Here is a 19664-nt window from a genome sequence, read left to right as displayed (position 1 = left end):
TAGAAATGAAAGCTTTACACTTGACATAGAGTCAAGCAAAGTTGGAAGGAGTAAAATTGTGTGAATAATTTATTTTTCAGCAGGAGAATTAGGAAGTTTAGGTTCAGAACAAACCAGATTCAAGAGTGCTTTTTCATCTGTGGTAAAATTAGAAGCTCGCAACGTGTAATGCTATTTAATAATTTAAAAAAAAAAAGTGTTTAGGTGTTGTAATAAAAACAAAAGATATACAAAAAAATAATTTGATAGCAGGTGGTATTACTCTGTCTCTTATTCATATCATTCAACTTGTCACCAAGGGCACTGCAAAGCCTGAATCCCTGGGGACTTCTTTTGTTTAACATTGAATGTAACAGCCTCAGGAGAAAAGAAAAAACTTCTTTTTTCCTCGTGTGCAGAAGGGAACCTTTGTCTCCTACAGCCTGGGAAGTGTTGAACTGGGATCACTGAATAATAGCTGATTCTTTGGACCAAAAAAAACAGCGCTGGGCTTTATTTATTTTTGCCAACACAACTTGAGATAATTTCTCTCTGTCATGAAACAGCTTAGGAACAGCCACTGATTTTGTGAAAAATGTAGTATCTGTCAGGAAAAAAAGTCCTGCATGATTGTGCAGCTTTGAGGGAATTGCGGTTTTAACTAGGAATTTGAAAATGTGACTCTTTCCTCTAACTTGCATTGCAAACATACTTGGCAATGTTACTTTTACTCCTTATCATAGCTATTTCTGAGCTTTATGAAATTGCCACAATGCGTAGTTTTCCAGTCCTGCTTATTTTAGTTGATAGGGCTTTTGTTTATGTAATAGCACTATTTAATTCTAAAAGACAAATATAATCTCAGGTGTAGTTTCTGTAAAGTCATACAGTTTAACAGTAAGTTAGCTGCCCTGTCCATGTTTGTGGCTGTCAAAAAATAAACCAAAGTAGAACCAAGTTACTAACTTCCGTAAAACAGGCCTCTGGGTGGAGAATATAACACAGTTTAACCAGGTCAATCATGAGCTTTCCTTTTTGTCGTCATGGAATACTGATTCGGGATTTTTTTCAGGAGTTTAAAAAGTAAATTTCTGGTAGATCGGAAAAAAACGGTCTAGACATTTTTCGTGAATAAACGTAACCAAGCCTCTTATAATACAGTATTTACTTTTTAAAAAGAAATTGCCACACTTTATAAGTGAAATTATGTACATATTTTATTTCAATTAACAATTTTCTTCCTTTTGTCTGTTATGCAAAACATTGTCATAAAGTACAAATTATAAAAAAGCTTGAGAAAGTTGAAAAAGATCTTGCCAAAACTGAATGGTACTGGGCACTGCTCTTGGAGAGGGGTCTGGGACAGGGTCTCTTCTTCATTTCCTAAGAGAGGATTCCAGGTCCTGCTCTGAAGAGAAAGACAGGTTTTTGGCTAGGTTTGTGTTGTGTCTTGTGTACTCTCATTCTGTCTGACTCAGCAAATCATCACATAATTCTTGGCTAAACAACTGTATGGGGAGGGATGGGCTGCTCCTTCCCCCAGCTGTGTTACAGCTTGATTTTCAGGTCCTGCTCTCCGAGATGGAGTGGGTGCCTAAGCTCCTCCAAGCAGGCAGAAAGGAAAACAGCATTTTCTTCCCTACTGTGTTTAGGTGGAGGAGAAGTCTCCACACCTTTATACCCGAGTATCTTATGTTTTAAGAGAAGAACACAACTGTTGATAGTGTTTAAAAGAAAACACCTAGGCACCTTCTCCATCAGGAGGCAGTTCAAGGCTGTGAAAGGTGAATAGGAGAGTCATTGGTTATGTGCTGGTCTTGAGGAAGCATCCCTATCCTCAGTTCATACTCTTGACTAGCTCAAGCTTTGCATATGTAACCCCTTTAATTCATGGGCTTGAATTCTGCGGTAGAGGGTTAGGTGCTAGAGGCAAGATGTGCAGACACATGTGTAGATGTTACATCATCTTCATCCTTTTGAGAGTACTGATTGTAATTGCTTGTGAATACCGGTGTGAATAACTCTGTGCACCACTGAGTAGTATGTGACATTTTGGCAATTTGTTGCTCCCAACATTGTCTGACATCAGCATTACAATTTCTGAAGGTGGTACAGGGAGGTATCTTACCTATTTACTTTATTTTTTTCTCTGATAACAGTTATGATGACAAAAATGGTTTCCTTCTTTGCCTATGGGTGGCTTAACCAGAGGATAGCTAATTAAGTTTCTGACAGACAAACTAGTTTTATTCTTACCAGCTTGATCACTGATACTTTTTTTAATATTAGGAAAATTAGTCTGAGAAAGAACTTCTAGGACATACTTTATAATAGTTACAGCAGAAACTTCATAATTAAAGCCAGAAGACCTTTTCCATTTTGAACCTGATTTTGACCTTCCAAAAAGATACAGGAGCCAAAATGCTTGTCAGAAGTGAAGAAACCGTGCTTTCCACATATTTCCTGTTTCTGTATCAGACTTCTCTAATGTAGTTCCTCTAGCAGAGTATGAATTTTGAATGTGTGAAATTGTAGATAGAAAGAAAAAAAATAGTCTGGTTTTCTTTTGAGGAATGGTCTGGTTCTCCTGTCTTTAAAAGCAGTCTACAGTGTTACCTGTGTTTTGAAATGTCACATTGTTAATATAAGAGCTACTAGTCTGATGTTTCGGAGATGATTTTTACCTAGTTGGAATGCAGCAGATGTAGCTTTATGGCAGTATTTTCTGAATGGGTTAAGATTTTATGGGCTGTGTGACAAACGTTAATCCTCTTCTCCTTAAACTTAGGTTTTGTAATTAAACCACCTAGTCTTTTTCTCAAAAGCACAGTTAATTTTTGGTTGAGTAATAGGGTAGCATGGGCTATAAAGGAGAAAAGCAAGAATTATTATACTTTAGGGAACACAAATTTTCATAAAATCTTCTGGCATGTACAGTTCCTTCTGCTGGATTTCTCAAATGCAATTGAAACCTGTACTTACTTCAGAAGGGACTGGGTGAGATCCTTTGTCCTCACCTGGTAGATGATCTAGCAGGGAAGATGAACAGCGTGGTCCCATTTCCTCAGTAGTGTTGCTTACACAGAAGCCAGCAAGAGATCATCTATAGCCTTTTGAGACTTTCCTCTCTTCCATGTATAAATGGAAGTCTATCCAAATTACTTGTGGGGAAATACCTCATTTTCCCCCCCATATTTGCCTTCCTTGCCCACCTTTGTATCCATTAGTTATATAAGAAAGGAATAGCACCTCAGGTAGTTGTTGGATTGCTGGGCTGTTCAAACCAGAGCCAGCTTGAAGCACAGATCACTTTAATAACGGCCTATTTTGACAAAAGCTGCTCTCTTCAGAGCAGCATAATTCCTCCCTATCTTCCATCATTTGAACTGGAGGTGCTGTCAGTCACCATAAAAATAAATGCCCTATCACCTCTGCAGAAGGGAGGAGGGTTAAGAAGACCCTGTTACGTGCAGGACAACAGGTTGAAACACATAAGGTGGAGGGAAGCGGAAAGGAGGTGATGCAGACCTGCCTAGCTAGGAAGGGAGAAGTGAGTTGCTCTTCTGCCAGTCCCCACTCCTCTGCCCCAAACTCATTCCCTGAGTCAGCCATCTCAAAAATTAAAAACGCAGCCACACAAATACAATTATGTCTGTATCAAGTAGAATGTGGTGCTAGAGGTGACACAAGACACTGGCTCTCATCTCTTCCTCTACTTCCATTTATTCTGCCAGTGTATTAACTGCAAATTTGTGGGAGGTATTTCTACAAATGGGGCCACCACATATAATAACATTTGTGTATAATATGAATGTATTTAAAAGGCTGAAGGTATGATTTAGTTATGAAAGTGACAATAACAAACCGATGGACTCTTGTGACCTGGGATTTGGATATTCTGTAGAAGCTATAGAGTCTTTCAGGACATCAGAACTGTAAGAACAAATACTGTAAGAACCTAGTATACAACCAAAGAAGCAACTTACTCATCATACATATTTTGAATTGGGATGGCTACTAAATGTAAATATAAGAACCTTACTTAGAGTGCATTTGTCACACATACATACCATATATTTGTCATCTGATAAAAGCAAAATCTATTCTTCATGTTTTATAGCTTGCTAGTGTGAATTTTTCAACTACAATGCTGGCACAAATACATGATAACTATGTTTTGATGGTAAGACAAAAGCACTGATAAAGCATCAATGGAAAAAAATTATTTTGCAAATATGGGCAAATGACACCCGAATCATGTAGCAATTCATTCCAAGCTACTAGAAGTATGATATATTTTATAGAGATGCTCCTAAGATGTTCAACTTGTGCACTGCCAACTTTACAAGATATGCTGTTATATTTAGATGTAAAGACTGTCTTATTGGACTTAACGGATCAAAATTCTTCAAATACTGCATTCTGTAATGTTAAGAGTAGGGTCACACACTTGATAACCCTTCCCCTCGGCCCAAGTCCCTCTCTGTTTTTGCATAGGCTGAAACAGAAATATTAGATGATATTATGATACCAGTGATTGCCCTGTGTTAAAGTTTTGTTACAAAACTGCACCAAACTGTGAACTAATAATAATAAAATGGTAGTTAAATTAAAAATAATGTAGTAGTCACCTGCTGAGCACCTGCAAAGGCTGTACAAAATAGTATTAAAGCTGATGCAAATAGCTAGATAAATTCCTCCTGGGTGGCAGGATCCTCTGATAATGGTGGGGGGGGGGGGGAGCAGAGACAAAAAGGGAAATAACTTCATTTGTCTGATCTCCAAATGCTATAAAGATATCTAGAAAGGGTGGATACATGAATTAAGGGAAGAAATGCTTTTCATAGCTGTTTTGAAGATCCCATCCAATATCTTAAATTTGCTTAAGAGTAATAAAAAGTTTCAAGTTTTATTAGCAAAAAAAAAAATCTAAAAAAGAGGACCCATTTACTGGATGAAAGGCGTGCAGCATTTCTGAACCCTGTTCTTATTTCTTTCCACGTCCCCAGGAAGAAACGCATTCCCGCTTTTGAAAATCTTGATCAGAGTGTAAAAACTGCCAGTCCAGGGCCCTTAACTTTTGCTTATTCTAAGTGTCCTCTTTAACATGTGCTAGTTTTGACCTAGGATGAATCTGCATTGTCATTGGCGATACACTAGAGGAGCAAAGGAATGTGCAGATTAGTGAAAGAGTATGAAATCCAAAGTAGAAACCGTAAAGCATGCCTTCTCCTAGTACGTTGTTGTACCAGTTGTACTATCTGCATGGAGTCATGATTTGGTATTTCCTCTCCTTCCCCCCAATTGTGGTACCGCATCGGAAGTCCTGGAAGCCAGCACAGGGCCAGCAGGGGTGGGATTCCAGCTAGAGCACATAAATAAGTGGCAGAAGTTGCTGGGGTGAATGTCGGAGCCATCTGGTGGGTGAAGCCCTGCCAGATGGTACGCAAAAGGTAGCTTACACGTGTGGCTCACAGGGTTAGTTTTCATCTCATAGTCTTGGCAGTCGTACTGCAATCATTTTGGTGTTGTCTCACAAAGCATTTTTATTGCTGCATGGATTACCCGAACGGTCCTGTGATACCCTATTGCTGCCTGTTAGCTCTATTTTTCTTAATGTGACTTTGCTTTCACTGCATGGCATTTTTCTGCATACATACTCATCTACACACTACTTGCTTTTCTTCTTCTTCTTTTTTTTTTTTTTTCCTGAAGTGTACAAGGCTGCTTTTCCTTTAGTGCTTTCCAGAAACTCCTATGTCTTGTGTAGGATATGCCTTGAGGCCATAATGCTGTTATAAAATAGAATTTTCTAATCTATTCTTTTCTATTTTTTATTTCCTTTTCCTATTTATCTTTTCCTATATTTGGACATTTTTACAAGCACAGAACTCTCGGTGACTGTAACAGGAGTCTGGCATGAATAAGGGCAATAGGATAAAAGCCAAAATAGCTTTCTAATAGCTTTTATTGTATCCTGTAGGTGTTGTATCTTCTTCGGATGTTGTTATGTGAGATTTGAAAATGACTAGCCATTAGCTGTCACTTCAGATATTTCATTGTGGATTTTTTCTTTTTTTTCTTTTCTTGCTCTCAGAAATCTAATTTTTCCTATGTCTGTTGAGCTTCCTGTCCCGCTGTAGTACAGTTTTGCTCAACAGTATCTATCTTGTTCTTGCAATTAGTGGGTTTGGGGGGAAAAAAAAATCTCCTATAATCATTATCAAATGAGATCTGAAGTAATTGCCTCTGCCTCTCTCACACACTTTTTATACAAATGAACACATGTATATGTGTATAAATAGGCTCTTTGGTCTTTGACAAAACAGCAGCAAGACCTATGATAATTAGTAAGAGCGGTTCCACCCAGTATATAAAGAAAAGGTACTAAAAGTAAAAAGCCCCCAACCCCAAAGAGATCATATTTGTGCCATAGGGTTCTCTGTTTCTGTCTTAATAAATCTTAGTGGTTCTAAGCTGCCCATGCTAATTCCTTGGCGATATAAAAGAATATAACAGTTCAATTCACATCAGTACTTTATTTCTGAAATGAAATAACACTCATTTCTAAAAGTGAACTTTAAATATATTTTAAAAGGAAGAATGTTTGTTAGATTAAATAGCATCTTGCTATTCCACCTCATTCATTATTGTTGTAGAGAGGAAGGTTTGCTTCTGTAGCTATCGAGAAGCAAACTGTCACCAGTTCTTACTTTAGACCTTGAAAATGTGATAAGCTACCCCAAACTGTAAACTGTACAATGGAACTGAAATAAAACCTCTAACTGATGAGTTTTATAACATGATGTGTGATTAGTATGACCTCTTGTGTTAAACATAGGAACATTCATTTGCTTATTGGCATAATGAAACTATCCAGCAAGTAGACGAAACATCCAAAAGCTAGTAACAGCAATGTCCTTGCCCAGTTCTACAAATAAATAGGCTATCAGCAGTAGATATATTAAAATTGGAATTTGTAGCTGTTACATATGAATTAGAAAAAGAAATGCAATCATTTCCCCATTTAAACACAACAATCATGTATTTATATTGTTGTCTACTAAGATTTTTAAAAAATCCATTTTGTCTTCAAAATTCTAATAAAGCCCTTACATAATCAGAGTAGATGAAATTCCAGGATGTATTCCTGTTGACTTCCAAATAAAATATGCAGATTTACAAATTCATTGAAGGTCCTTCATGCTAAACTAGATCCTGAGGACTTTATCTTCTGTTAAAAGAACACTTAAAAGTATATTTAAGCAAACATTAGGGACATTACATTTATGCAGAAGGAAGAATGAAAGCTAAACATCTAAACCTTTAATTACTTCATAAAGCATATATTCTGACAGCACATCTGTGTAGAACTTTTATTTACACCATGATAGAAATGTATTTTCACTAAGATTTTTTGATTCATATGCATTTGAAAACATGGGCAAAATAGGACCACTGAGACAAAATTATAGCACTGTGTTTTTTTACAAACAGGCGATGGAAGATCTGAAGCTGTGTGAAACAGCTTGTTCATTCCTAAAATTAATAGCTTCCTTTCTGGGGGGGTGGTCCTGGATGCTTGAGAGAACTGACTGGAAAGGAAAGCATCCAAATACGCTTTATAGTTTTAAAGTGTAGATTGATGCAGTTATGAAGTGCTTTCTCATTCAGGCAAGAATGTCTAAGTGAGTTTTTATTCAGAACTTGATTATTAAACAAATTGTGACATACCAGAAGGCATTAGTGTACTGTGTAATATACACACCTCTATTTATGCATGCTTTTTCAAAATAACCTGTGCTGTGTAAATGTACTCACAGATTCTAATTTTAACTTTCAGAATAAGCTACCTGTATTTTTGAACTATAACATATACTGTATTAGTATTATAATGTATACTGTGAGAGATGTTTGATTGTGTGTATGCAAGACATGCTTGCTTTAGAAAATACATTTTGACTAAGAATTAAGTAATCGAAATTTTATAGCAGAGCATATTTAAAAACAGTCAATCATAGTACTTCACTCAAGTAAATTAAAATGCAAGCCATTCAAGTCTGCAGAGTGTCAAAGGAAACTGAATGCTGTGCAAGCTACAGAAATTATACAGGTGTAGGCTTTTATCCTAGAAAGGCTTTGTGATTTTTGTCTTGTAGAGAAAAGCTGAGAATGTAAAGACACCTTCCATGCTATTAAAGTGCAATTTTACAGCTGAATTTTCAATCTGCAAAGACAGTGATGCCTGACTAGAGGGGGAAAAAAAAAGGCATCTTACAGTGTCAGCTAGGTGACAAGACTGGCATAGCTATAATGGAGTAAACCGCTTACCTTTTCACGATTCTTCCCTGAAATAAATGCAGAGGCGAGCCTCTGTCTCGTTCAGACAGTGCTCCGTGTAAGGGAGCGGCCAGAACGGATCGCCCGGTGAGCTGGGGAAGGAGAGGGAAGCGGGTGGCCGGCTCGGAGCTTGCCTGGAGCGGGTCGGCGGGAGCCTGGCTCCGCGGAGAGGCCCGGGGGCAGGGCGCGGGCGGTGCCGCTCGCCCGTGCGGCCCGCGGAGCGGGGCTCTGACGGGCAGGTCACCCCGCGGCGCGTCCGCCCGGGGCCCGCGCAGCCGCCCGCCACCGTTGCGGCCAGCGCCGAGCAAGCGCTGCCTTTGCCGCGGGCCCGAGAGCGTCGCAATAACCGCGCGTGGCCAGGCCCCGCCGGGCGGCCCCGGCCTGACGCGCCCTGGCTGTGCCTGTCCTGCAGGGCGGCGGCGGCGGGGCGGCGCTGGACAGCTCCGGAGCGCGGCGCGGCGGGCGCCCATGTTCCGGAGGCGGCGCAGATGTGAGTGGCGGCGGCGGCCGGGCCGGGCCGCGGAGGGGAGCGGAGCGGGGCCCGTCCCTGGGGAGGGCGATGCGGGGAGCGGGCGCGCGCGCGGCCTCCCCGCCCCCGGGAGCCCCCGGGATTCCGCGGGGCGGCGGCGGGGAAGCCGCGGCGGCGGCGGCGGCGGGATCCCCCGCGGGCGGGGCGGCGGGGGGACCCCTCGGCCCCGCCCCGCCCCCGCCGCCTCACGCTGCGGCTCGTTCCCCCGCCAGGTGACGTGATGCCCGTTGTTTTGGTCCGCCCGACCAATCGGACGCGGCGGTTGGATTCTACGGGAGCCGGGATGGGCCCTCGGTGGCGACAGCAGGACTCTCCCCTGCCGACCATAACGCATTGCGCAGGGCGCAGCACCGCCTGGTCCTCCTGCGGCTTTAACGGCGCGGGCATGGAAACCCCGCTGCAGTTCCCGCCGGGCTTCTGCGCCGAGCAGCAGCAGCAGCGCCCGCCGCCGCCGCAGTGCCCGCCGCCGCACGGCCAGGACAAGCAGAGCCTCCTCCAGCAGCAGCAACAGCAGCACAGCCCATGCCTCCAGTGCAACAACTGCGCCTACTACGGGGCTGCTGCGGCAGCAGCGGGGGATAACCTGCCCCTGCTGCTCCGCACCTCCTCGCCCCTCTCGGGCGCCTTCCGGACGCACTCGTCGCCGCTCTCCTCCGCCGCCTCCTCCCGGCAGGGCAGCCAGCTGAACGTCAGCGAGCTGACCCCCTCCAGCCATGCCGGCTCGGCCAGGCAGCCCCACCAGTACCCCCAGTACCACCAGTGCCATAGCCTGCAGCAGCAGCAGGCAGCCAGCCCCAGCAGCAGTATCAGCAGCGGCAGCACTCACCACCACCACCACCACCACCACCACCATCATCACCAGCAGCAGCAGCGCCGCGAGAGCAACCCCTTCACCGAAATAGCCATGAGCAGCTGCAGGTACAACGGCGGCGTCATGCGGCCGCTCAGCAACCTGAGCTCGTCCCGCAGGAACCTCCACGAGCTGGACTCCGAGGCGCAGCCGCTCCAGCCGCCGCTCGCCAGCCCCAGCCCCGCCGCTACCGCCCCGGAGATCGTGGTGTCTAAGCCCGAGCACAACAACTCCAACAACCTGGCGCTCTACGGCCCCGCCGGCCCCGGCCCGGGCCCCGGCGCCCCCAACAACGGCGGCAGCAAGTCCAGCAAGAAGAAGAACCAGAACATCGGCTACAAGCTGGGGCACCGCCGGGCGCTCTTTGAGAAGCGCAAGCGCCTCAGCGACTACGCGCTCATCTTCGGCATGTTCGGCATCGTGGTCATGGTCATCGAGACTGAGCTGTCCTGGGGCGCCTACACCAAGGTACCGCCCGCCGCCGCCACGGGCCCCTCAGCGCCGGGCGAGGCGACCCCCGCAGCTCCCCCCCCCCCGGCAGCCGTTAGCCAAGGCGACCCCTGTCGTCGTCGTCCCCCGGCAGCCGTTAGCCGAGGCGACCCCTGTCGTCCCGTCCCCCCCCCCCCCCCCCGGCAGCCGTTAGCCGAGGCGACCCCTGTCGTCCCCTGTCGTCCCGTCCCCCCCCGGCAGCCGTTAGCCGAGGCGACTCCGGTAGCCGTTAGCCGAGGCGACCCCCGCCCCTCTCCGCCCCTCCCCCCCGCCGGCAGCCGTTAGCCGAGGCGACCCCCGCCCCTCTCCGCCCCTCCCCCCCGCCGGCAGCCGTTAGCCGAGGCGACTCCGGTAGCTGTTAGGCGCGGCGACCCCCGCCCCTCCCCCGCCGGCAGCCGTTAGGCGCGGCGACCCCCCGGCGCGGGGCAGCCCGGTGCCTGCGCGCGGGTCCCTGAGGGACGCCCGTGTCTTCCCCTTGCAGGAGTCGCTGTATTCCCTCGCTCTGAAATGCCTTATTAGCCTCTCCACGATTATCCTGCTCGGCCTCATCATTGTGTACCACGCCAGGGAAATCCAGGTAATGCTTCGCTTTGTGAATTCTGTGGGTTGACGTAGCGGCTGTTGCGGAGTCGGTTTTTCTAAAGGTGTTGCTGTGGTAAGTACTTCGCATTTCCCGTGGGTCCAGAAGACAAAAACAATTACTTAGTATTGCCCAAGTTCGTGAACATACTTTGGCTGTGGAGAGAAATAGGATAGATTACATGATATACCTGCTAGGAGGCTTTGCCTGCTGGGGTTGTTACCTGAAATTATGCTGTAGGATCACTTCATCCCAAGGTCACAACACACTTTCTGTGTAACATACCTTTTGTCTTCTCTAGCAGATGTAGAATAGCACTCTTTATTTCCCAATAACTAAATTTCATGTTGTGCATTTCCTTTGAGTGGCAGGCTTAATTGTCAGGGAATAGGCTTTGCTAACTTCTAGGTATGTCATCTTCGTTGTGCTGTTTCAGAAACTAGCATACAGTAGGAAAACATTTAAAGAGATGAGGAACATTTATGTTGGACTTGTTTTATTTAATACAACAGAATTGCAATCACCAGGGAATGTGACAGAGGAAAACTGTCGAGGGAACTGTAGGGCAAAAGGTAGGAGGAATGTAATGGTCAAAGCCACAGAACAAGCCTAACAGATTGTCCCATGTTCTGCTTTACCTGATTGTTTCTGATCAAGAGATGAAAATTTGGAATTTCAGTTAAATTGAAACATATAACAGTTTTCAAAGTTTTGAAGTGAAAAATATCCATAGATATGTTGGTGCTTTTGCTACTTATAATTGGAGAGACCTTGGGATACTGTCTGGAATGACAGTTTTCAAGGATAAAGAAGCTATTTTCAGTTGTACCAGTTAAGAAAAAAAGAGAAATTAAGAATTTTATAGTTCCCTTCTTCTATGCAAATGGGTGCTCTAGTAGCTCTTATGTGAAAGGGTACTCTAGTCTTCTACCTAGACTAATGTTAAAGGAAGTATTGTGTTACTGAACTGTTTGCCGAGTTGGATCTTGCCCCACAGTCTTTACACATGCAAAACTTCTTTATCTGGCACAGAACCCAGTTTCTTTGCATTAGTATCAAAGATGGACAACTGCTTAATCTCATTGTACTCAATAAATAAATATTACTATTTAAAAAAGTATCACTAAGATTATTGGAATGCTGCTGAAGAAGTTTGTTTGTTTGTGGAAAAATAAATGTAGCTGCAGCAATGTAGGAGGCTTCTTTTCCAGTGTACCTTACTATAAGTGGTACTTGAGGAACCAAGAACGAAGCTGAAAAAAACAAGCTCTGTAAGGGTTTGGATTATTTTACGCATTTTCCAGAGACTTTAAGTATGAAATCATATACAAGATAAAACAGTTTTGCGTCTGTACGCATAATCGTATGCATAGCTTCTCTGCATCAGTAGTAAGTTACTCCAGCATGTATTTTTTTTTCAGCTAAAAAGATACTATTTTTAGTCTTTCAAAGATTTGTTACAGATCAGAAAAACAATCTTTTAAAAAACTTCAGTTGTGTTTCTTTAATTTTTTTATTGGTCGTTTTAAAGAGCTTCATATAGTCTTATAATGAGGAAGTTACACAGCTGTGTGACTTCAGGTTAATGTAGTTTTCAACACTGCAAGTTGTATAACGTAAATGTGCCTGTTTGTAAAACAGTTATACCCTATGTTTTTGTCCGAGAGACACTGTAGACGGCAATGATCATGGCAAGGCCTGGACTAAACTGCAACTTCAAAGGGCTCCTATTCATTCTGAAAATGAAAAGGAAGTTCTCTTTTCAAGGAGACTGTTGGAAGGAAAAAAAAAAGTGCATAGGCCCAATAATGTATTTTTTTTGTTTGTTTTTTTTTTGTTTTTTAATAATCTTAAAAGCTGCCTTTTTTCTGAAGAGTCTTCTAAGGTCAATTTCTCTAGTCTTTAATTCAGGCAAGTACTCTCTAAGTGCAGTGGAGTCTTCCATGAATGAGGTGTGTACAGTCATACCTACGGATGATTGGTTGTGTCCTGGCAGACTGTTTATACCAGCTATTTTTTAATCCTGTTCAAATTTTTTTCTGAAAGGTACTTAGACTTTATCAGTAAGTAGAGTGTAAATTAGCAGGAATTCACTGGGAGAACAAAAATTCTTTTTGTGTGTGGAACAGAAGAATGTCAACATACTCTGCAGTGGGTTATGTTTTACAGCCTGATAGAAGCAAACCTGCTAAAAGAAAAAAAAATTCTTCTGTGAAAGATGAATTGAAATATATTGGGAAATAAGGTGAAAGTTTAGCAATTACTACCACTTGCAGATGTAATATTTAGAAATACCTGGTGACCTAAAATACCTGCTAACTGGAATTGGCTTCTTCAGTTTTTTCAGTAGTCTGTTCCCTTGATTTCTTGGTAGGAAGGCTGAAAAACGATGCTGCAAGCAAGCCTATGGCAGTGCCTAATGGCATAGAGGTGACTGTAATCTGTCCATTTAAATGACCTTACTTGTGTTCTTTGCTTTGACAGCAAATAGTTGAATCGGGCTAGTTTGCCTGTCCCAGACCTGCCAAAGGTCCCATTTTGGAAAGGAGATTTAATAAGACTCATAGAGCTTCTTCTCAAGAGCATGACATGGATGTGAGACAAACGAGCTTGCAGTGGTTATTTGTATTATTACTATAGAGCGTATCAGTGAAGGAGCCGGGGCACCTCGCGTGCGCCAGGTGCGTGGGGTGTTCCCCGCCGCCTCCCCGTTCAGCACCGCAGACAGCTCCGCGCGCCGCGCCGCCGCCGGGCGCCCCGGCGGGCCCGGGCCCGGCGGCTGCTGCGGGGCGGCGGCGGGCGCTCCGCCAGCTTCCTGCGGGGCAGCGCTTCCGACATGCTCCTCTCGGCGTTCTGAACCTCTTAGCGAGACAGAATTATTGTTATATAATTTTTTTTTTTTAATTTTCCGAGAAACCTTCCTGGCATTTGACAGGACAATGTCTCCAGAATGGTGTAGCTGTGGTATTCAGACCCGAATCACTGGGCACTGCCTAGTTCTGTGAAATATTTGAAATATGAAAATTTTTTCTTCAGATAGGTTTTCAGTGATTGCAGTGGATTCATTGTTGTGTTTAACTCAGAGTAAAGCGCAAACTCTTACTGTATTTATTAGTGTGAGTTAATGTTAAGATTGTAATAAAAATTAAATAAAACTAAGTTGTTTTAAATGATAATTCTTAGCTTACATTATCATTTACAGAAAAGAAGGAAAAACCCACAAGCAATGCTTCCTTTACCTCCCTCCCCCTGAAAAAAACGAATCCATAAACAACAATAATGACTGGAGTTAAGTGTGGTAACAGCCCTAAATCTATGTATTTGCCTTTTGGTTCATTGATGTCATACTTATAATGTCATTAAAAACATTGCACTTGGGACATTATGAAATATTCATTATTCTTTCTCTAGGCTTGTGTGGTTGTTGAGTCTTCAAAGAAAGTGTCCTTTGTTTGGGAGGCCAGTAGGAAAAATGTAACTCATCATTATCCCAGCCTGGAACAGGTATTTCTCTAACTATTACTACAGTTGGGAAATACATGTTTGAAGAGGTGGAGGAGATAAGAGCGAAGAAGATAGCATCATCCAATTATAATAATGTACAAATTACCCACTTCATGCATGAACAGTTTGTTACTTCGTGGTATTTTACATAATTAAAACAGCACCATACAACATGATTAAAACTGTTGTTTCTGGATAACTGATTGTTCCATTCTACCTTTCTCTAATTAAATTTGCTGTTAAATTAATAATCAGGTGGAAGTTAAGACACTTTTGGATAACATTTCACATGGTAAAGCTGTGGTTTTACTACTTTTACTGGGACAGTAGATCTCGATGTCTCTCTCCTGTACTGCTGGAGATGGAAATGCTTTTTAAATGTACATTCTGAAGTTTTGCTGGCACTTTCTTATATCACTCAGAGCAACTAATTAAACCCCAAATTCCCCAAGGTTTCTCATGAGATGCCCTTAATCCCTTTCACTGGGTGTTCTGTCACAGCCTGGTATTTATTCAGAGATGACTTTAACTGGGTAGGAGGACTATGTCTACAGGGAAATCTGTGCTTTGGTGCTGCAATACTTAGGGTATCCCTTCTGTAAATAAACATGGCTCTTCCATTGCCCTTTTTGGATAATAGTAACCTGTGTTCTCTTGAACTGAATCTGAACCTCTTCTCCCTCTTTTTTACTGATACAGATGTTCTTGCAGAAAAATGAAAATTGGTGATATTTGGAAAAAATGAATAGAGATCTTCAGTTTCTTGTGTGTGTATTGAGATTTTTAAACACTTATAAATTACACTGCCTGAGGTCAGGTGGAACTCCTATGGAAAGTCATGCAAACTTCATAGTTAAGGTTAAGCCATTGCTGTCACAGCAGAATTCCTTTTTAGAATTCAATCCATCACTTTCCAGGCCTTCATGGAGAGAGTACCTTCAGTCCCTAGAGTGTTCTGAAGTGGTGGGAAAATCATGTGGTACTGATTTAGAATGAAATACTTTCAGTCTTCATTAACTTTATGGAAAATTGTCACTGATGTGAGCCCAAATGCCTTGCTGAAGAGTCAAGACTCTTCTCCTTTTCTCTGTCTCCCAAAAAATGAAGAAAAGGAACAGATAGTACAAGTAAACAACAGCAGATATTAATAAATACACTTCATGACTTACTAGTTAAACAAATTCCATAATGCATGATTATAGTAAGCACTGTTTATGGAACTTTAATTATCATACTGGCATCAATGGAAAATTCTTCAGCAGAAATCCTGCACTCGTTAATTAACAAGTACGAAGTTAAACTCTTAGGGTTTCACATCACAAACCGTAATAGATATTCTGCTGACCGATATATTTATTTGTTTATATCTGTGTAATCTTGCCTTTTCTGTGGTGATACATGTTTACCTCATTGACTCTCATGTTGGAAGTTTCTGTGCCAAAAGGGTCTAGCTTGCCTTTACTTAGGTATATTGAATCGTCAGGATTAACAAATAAGACAGTAAAACCTACTGCTGCTGTGAAGACAAATGAGGTTGATTAAGAGTTAGCACAGAAAGCAAGTCTGTTGAATAACAGCTGAAAATCAATAAATAAACTTTGAGTAATAATTTTAATCTAAATCTTGAGAATTACTGAAAATTTTCTTTGTATTTTAATAGACCTTGGATCAGATGATAGCAAAACTTACTATGTGGCAGTTTTGGTCCAGGATACAGTGGCTTCTTGTATAAGGAATCTTTAGAAACTGTATCCTGACAAATTAACACTTTAGACTACCTATGTGGTAAGTATTTTCTTTTAGTTCCATTCAGTGCATTTTTTTAATAGAATATTTCTGTACAAATACTGACCTTGAAAAAGTTATGGATATCCAGCCTGTCTTTGAAAATCGGTGCTGTAACATGTAAGGCACAGAAGGCAGCAAAGGGAATCCTTTAGCAGTCAAGCATCTAATGAAAATCAACTGAAATATTTTGAGGCCTTTTGCTTTTAAGTTAAATGTAGAAGATGCTTATTTCCAACAGCCTCCATTAGGACGTAGGAAGAGGTTATATCTGATGGTCAGATTGCTGAATGGTTGCCCGACAGCAGCTAGCACTGGCCATTCAAATGCACTGTTATTCCCAGTGCTCTTTAATGAGGCTGCTCAAAGTTCATCAAGGCATAGTAATCCATAATAAAGTGCGAGGAGTGTTCTTACACACAGTGGTAGGAGAATGTTTGTAACTAGAGACCAGATCATGAATTTGTATACACTGTTTAGCTTATTTGAAATCAACAGAGTAGGTATTGTGTACTATTTTAGAGGCATTTTGCATGCACATCTTGATGTAACAGCGTGGTATGCATTAGATCCTTCGTTACTGAAACTTTTCTCATTTACTTGACTGCAGCTCTGGTTTACATAGGTTTAAGTGAAAGGAGTACTAAGCTTTACAAATGTAGATTAACATTCTTATGATTCTGTTTATGGCTTATATGTAGTACACTACATGTGGTATTCTGGCCTTTGAATTTGTTTTGAGACATGTTTATGATCTATTTTGAGCAGAGATCAGCATAGCAATAGCTGCTGTGTAGGACTTCTGAGTATCGATGAAGCTGCATGGAAGTTTTTGTGCAGCTTCAGTCAGCTTTTTCACCCTTGATTTTGATGATAAAAATCTTTGTCACAGTCCGTCACTAGAGGATGAATTACTGCTTTAAGGCTACATAGCTCCTTTTAAGACATAAATTACCCTGAAGAGAGGAGGCTGTAATTGATCTTTTAATTAGCTTTCAGGTAAGCTAGATATATTGGTCATTGTGCAATGTTTCTTTTATTAACTGAAAATAAACTCTAAAGCAAGCAGAAAAACAAGTAATTTTGTGAGGAAGTAAATTATAGCTCTGCTCTGTTGAAAAGGGAGTAAACTACACATCATGACAACATAAAGAAAAACAGTGTTCAATATCACTTTTTTTCTTCTTCTTTTGTTTCTAAATAGTATTAGATATATTAAACTGAAAAAAATGAATGGAAAGCTTCCATTCAAAAAATGCGATATATGAAATATCCAGCAAGTTTGCTTCTAGTGGTCAGTGTATTTTTACTGAGGCAAAAAACTGATTTTGTCCAATTATTTTAATTTTGAAAGGTGCGTTAAGTTATTTCTTATGGTTGCCACGAGCCGAGAAGAGATTGTCGTGACAGCATGTTCTACAGCCTTAGACAGATCTCTTTGTCTAAAATGAGTAGTTAAAATAAGCATTCTTCACTTTAAATCAATGTATCTAAACCTAGATTTTTGCAAGTAAAATATTCACTTTATATAATACATGTGGACTTTATAGAATACTGTGTAAATATAGTTACTGGAAATCACAAATTTGTAGCTTACTGCTTCATTGAATCTCCTCCCTTGAACAGTCCTTGCAACTGCTCTCATTCATCTGTGTGAAAGTAGTCCTTAGTAAAAATAGTTTTATACCACTGACGTTTTAAAACCAAGAAAAAGGTGTGAAAGTTCTGTATTCCTCGAAGGTTGAATTCAGAAGAGGGATACGTGCATCTTTTCAGATGCGTCCTTATCTCATTGATTTGGTGGAGAGTGCAGGTCCTTTCAGAATTAAATCCATTTGGGAGAAGTAATAAACATTTACATGATAGATAAGAAGATAAGAAGCATGAGTTTCATATAAACTAAAACCAGTGGCTAGGGTTTAAATACCTTGTATTTGTATTTTGTTATTGCTTATTACTTACTACAGTATTACTTAGTTTATAAGGAGTAATTTGCTGTGTTTTTTTCTCTCCAAATAAGCCTATTTATTTAAAGAAAACACCCTCTGTCACTGTTGTACGGTCTAAACTTTAATTTCTGTTAATACTGTAGAGCTATCCTGATGAAAAGGGGAAGGTTGGGTTCTGGGTTACATGCTCGACCAACAGAATTGCTTATTGAATTCTAACTGAATGCATATGACAAAGTTATTGAAGGCAATAGGTGCTGTGAAAGTCATAAACAGGGAATTAAAAGGCTATCTATATGTAACTGAAAATATAATTTGTCCTGTAAAACCTCTAGTACTTGTAAGGACCAGGGTGCTTAAGGACCTAGCTTGATACTGAGTCCAGGTATTCAGAAGTGGATATCAGAGGAAAAGGAAGACTTTTTGCTTGTAGGAGAGCATGTTTGAAATAAAAATGGTTGAGAAATAAACCTACATAGTCTCATAATCATAGATGGTATTGTCACCGGTGGGAATAGAGCTTCCTGAGCTTTCTCATCAGTACTCTGCAGTAAGTACAGTTGCTTGTAGTGTTTTAAGTGTAGCATTGTGTCTTCCGTGAACAGTTATACGTCAGTTATGTGCTTTAATGGGTAGATGTAAGTTAGCCTGTATATAACAAGCATTTATATTGCATTTATCCTAGTCAAAGGGAATTACCTGGAGAAATCTTCCTTTTTTTTTTCCTGCCAGTTAAATGATAATTTTACAAAGGGAAGACTGAGACTAAGAATTCTTTGCTGTGCTTTGGAAGTCATCTGAGAAAGGCTTCAGCTCTACATTCGAACCTCAGGCTTGCCTAGCTATCATAGTCTTATGCTGAGACAGTCTTTTTTTCACAGAAATAAAATGCAGTTTTCAACCAGCTATGCCTAAAAGTCTAAAATTTTCAAGAACAGCCTGCTGTAGATGACATTCCCAGATGATGCAACGTAAAATGAATCCTAATCAGATACTGTTGGGGATCTTTATGAAGTATTTTGTTCCTTGTTTATTCCAGCTTTCATAGCACTGCAACTTCTGTCATGTAACATTACTACAGATGTGTGTAGTCATTTCCACCTGCCCTATCCCAACCTCTGACAGTGGGGCTACCAGAATAATGCATTGGGAGCCCATGCCTCAATTTCAGTCTCTGAACAAACACAAAGATTCACCCCAGGCTGTAAATGTTATTTCTTGCTTTGAGATAAATCGTTATGCTTTTAAGAAAAAGATCTGCTGCAGCCAGGGAACGAGGCATGACTTAATTAAAAACGACAAAAAATGCATAGTAGCTTTGAATTCAGCCTGTTCTATCGCACCTGTAAAATCTGAATGCATAGAATTCTGCTTTCAGTCTGGGAAACTGGAGAAAGACTGGGATGTTCATGTGTGCCTAGACACCACATGATAAGTTGTTGCTCAGCTGAAACAAATAATAAATGTGATTAATAATAGACATCACTGATTATTCACTGGTAGCACCTAGGTTATTGCTGACTGAAGTTGGCATCAAAAATATTGTCAATGAATTTCTACGTACTATTAGTTTTTATTTTTTTACACCAGCCGTGCACATTTGAGGTATATTTTGACAAAACATAACTTCAGAGAAGAATTCATGTTTGTGAAAGTGTC

The 19664-nt window shown here is 41.5% G+C and overlaps 1 protein-coding gene across 2 annotated transcripts in view; it reads left to right on the top strand.

The window, feature by feature from the left end:
* The first annotated feature begins 8787 nt into the window (after positions 1-8787).
* Positions 8788-19664, top strand: part of KCNN2 (potassium calcium-activated channel subfamily N member 2) — a 72063-nt gene continuing 61186 nt past the window's right edge. For both annotated transcript variants that reach the window (XM_062599744.1, XM_062599743.1), the window contains exons 1-3: positions 8788-8809; positions 9061-10166; positions 10669-10764. In XM_062599744.1, the coding sequence (XP_062455728.1) occupies positions 8788-8809; positions 9061-10166; positions 10669-10764 (1224 nt within the window). The remainder of the gene's footprint in view (positions 8810-9060; positions 10167-10668; positions 10765-19664) is intronic.

The sequence above is a fragment of the Rhea pennata genome, chromosome Z (genome assembly GCF_028389875.1).
Source record: "Rhea pennata isolate bPtePen1 chromosome Z, bPtePen1.pri, whole genome shotgun sequence".
Taxonomy (NCBI): domain Eukaryota; kingdom Metazoa; phylum Chordata; class Aves; order Rheiformes; family Rheidae; genus Rhea; species Rhea pennata.
Note: the sequence above shows the minus strand (reverse complement) of the source record. Positions and strands in the feature narration are given on the sequence as shown.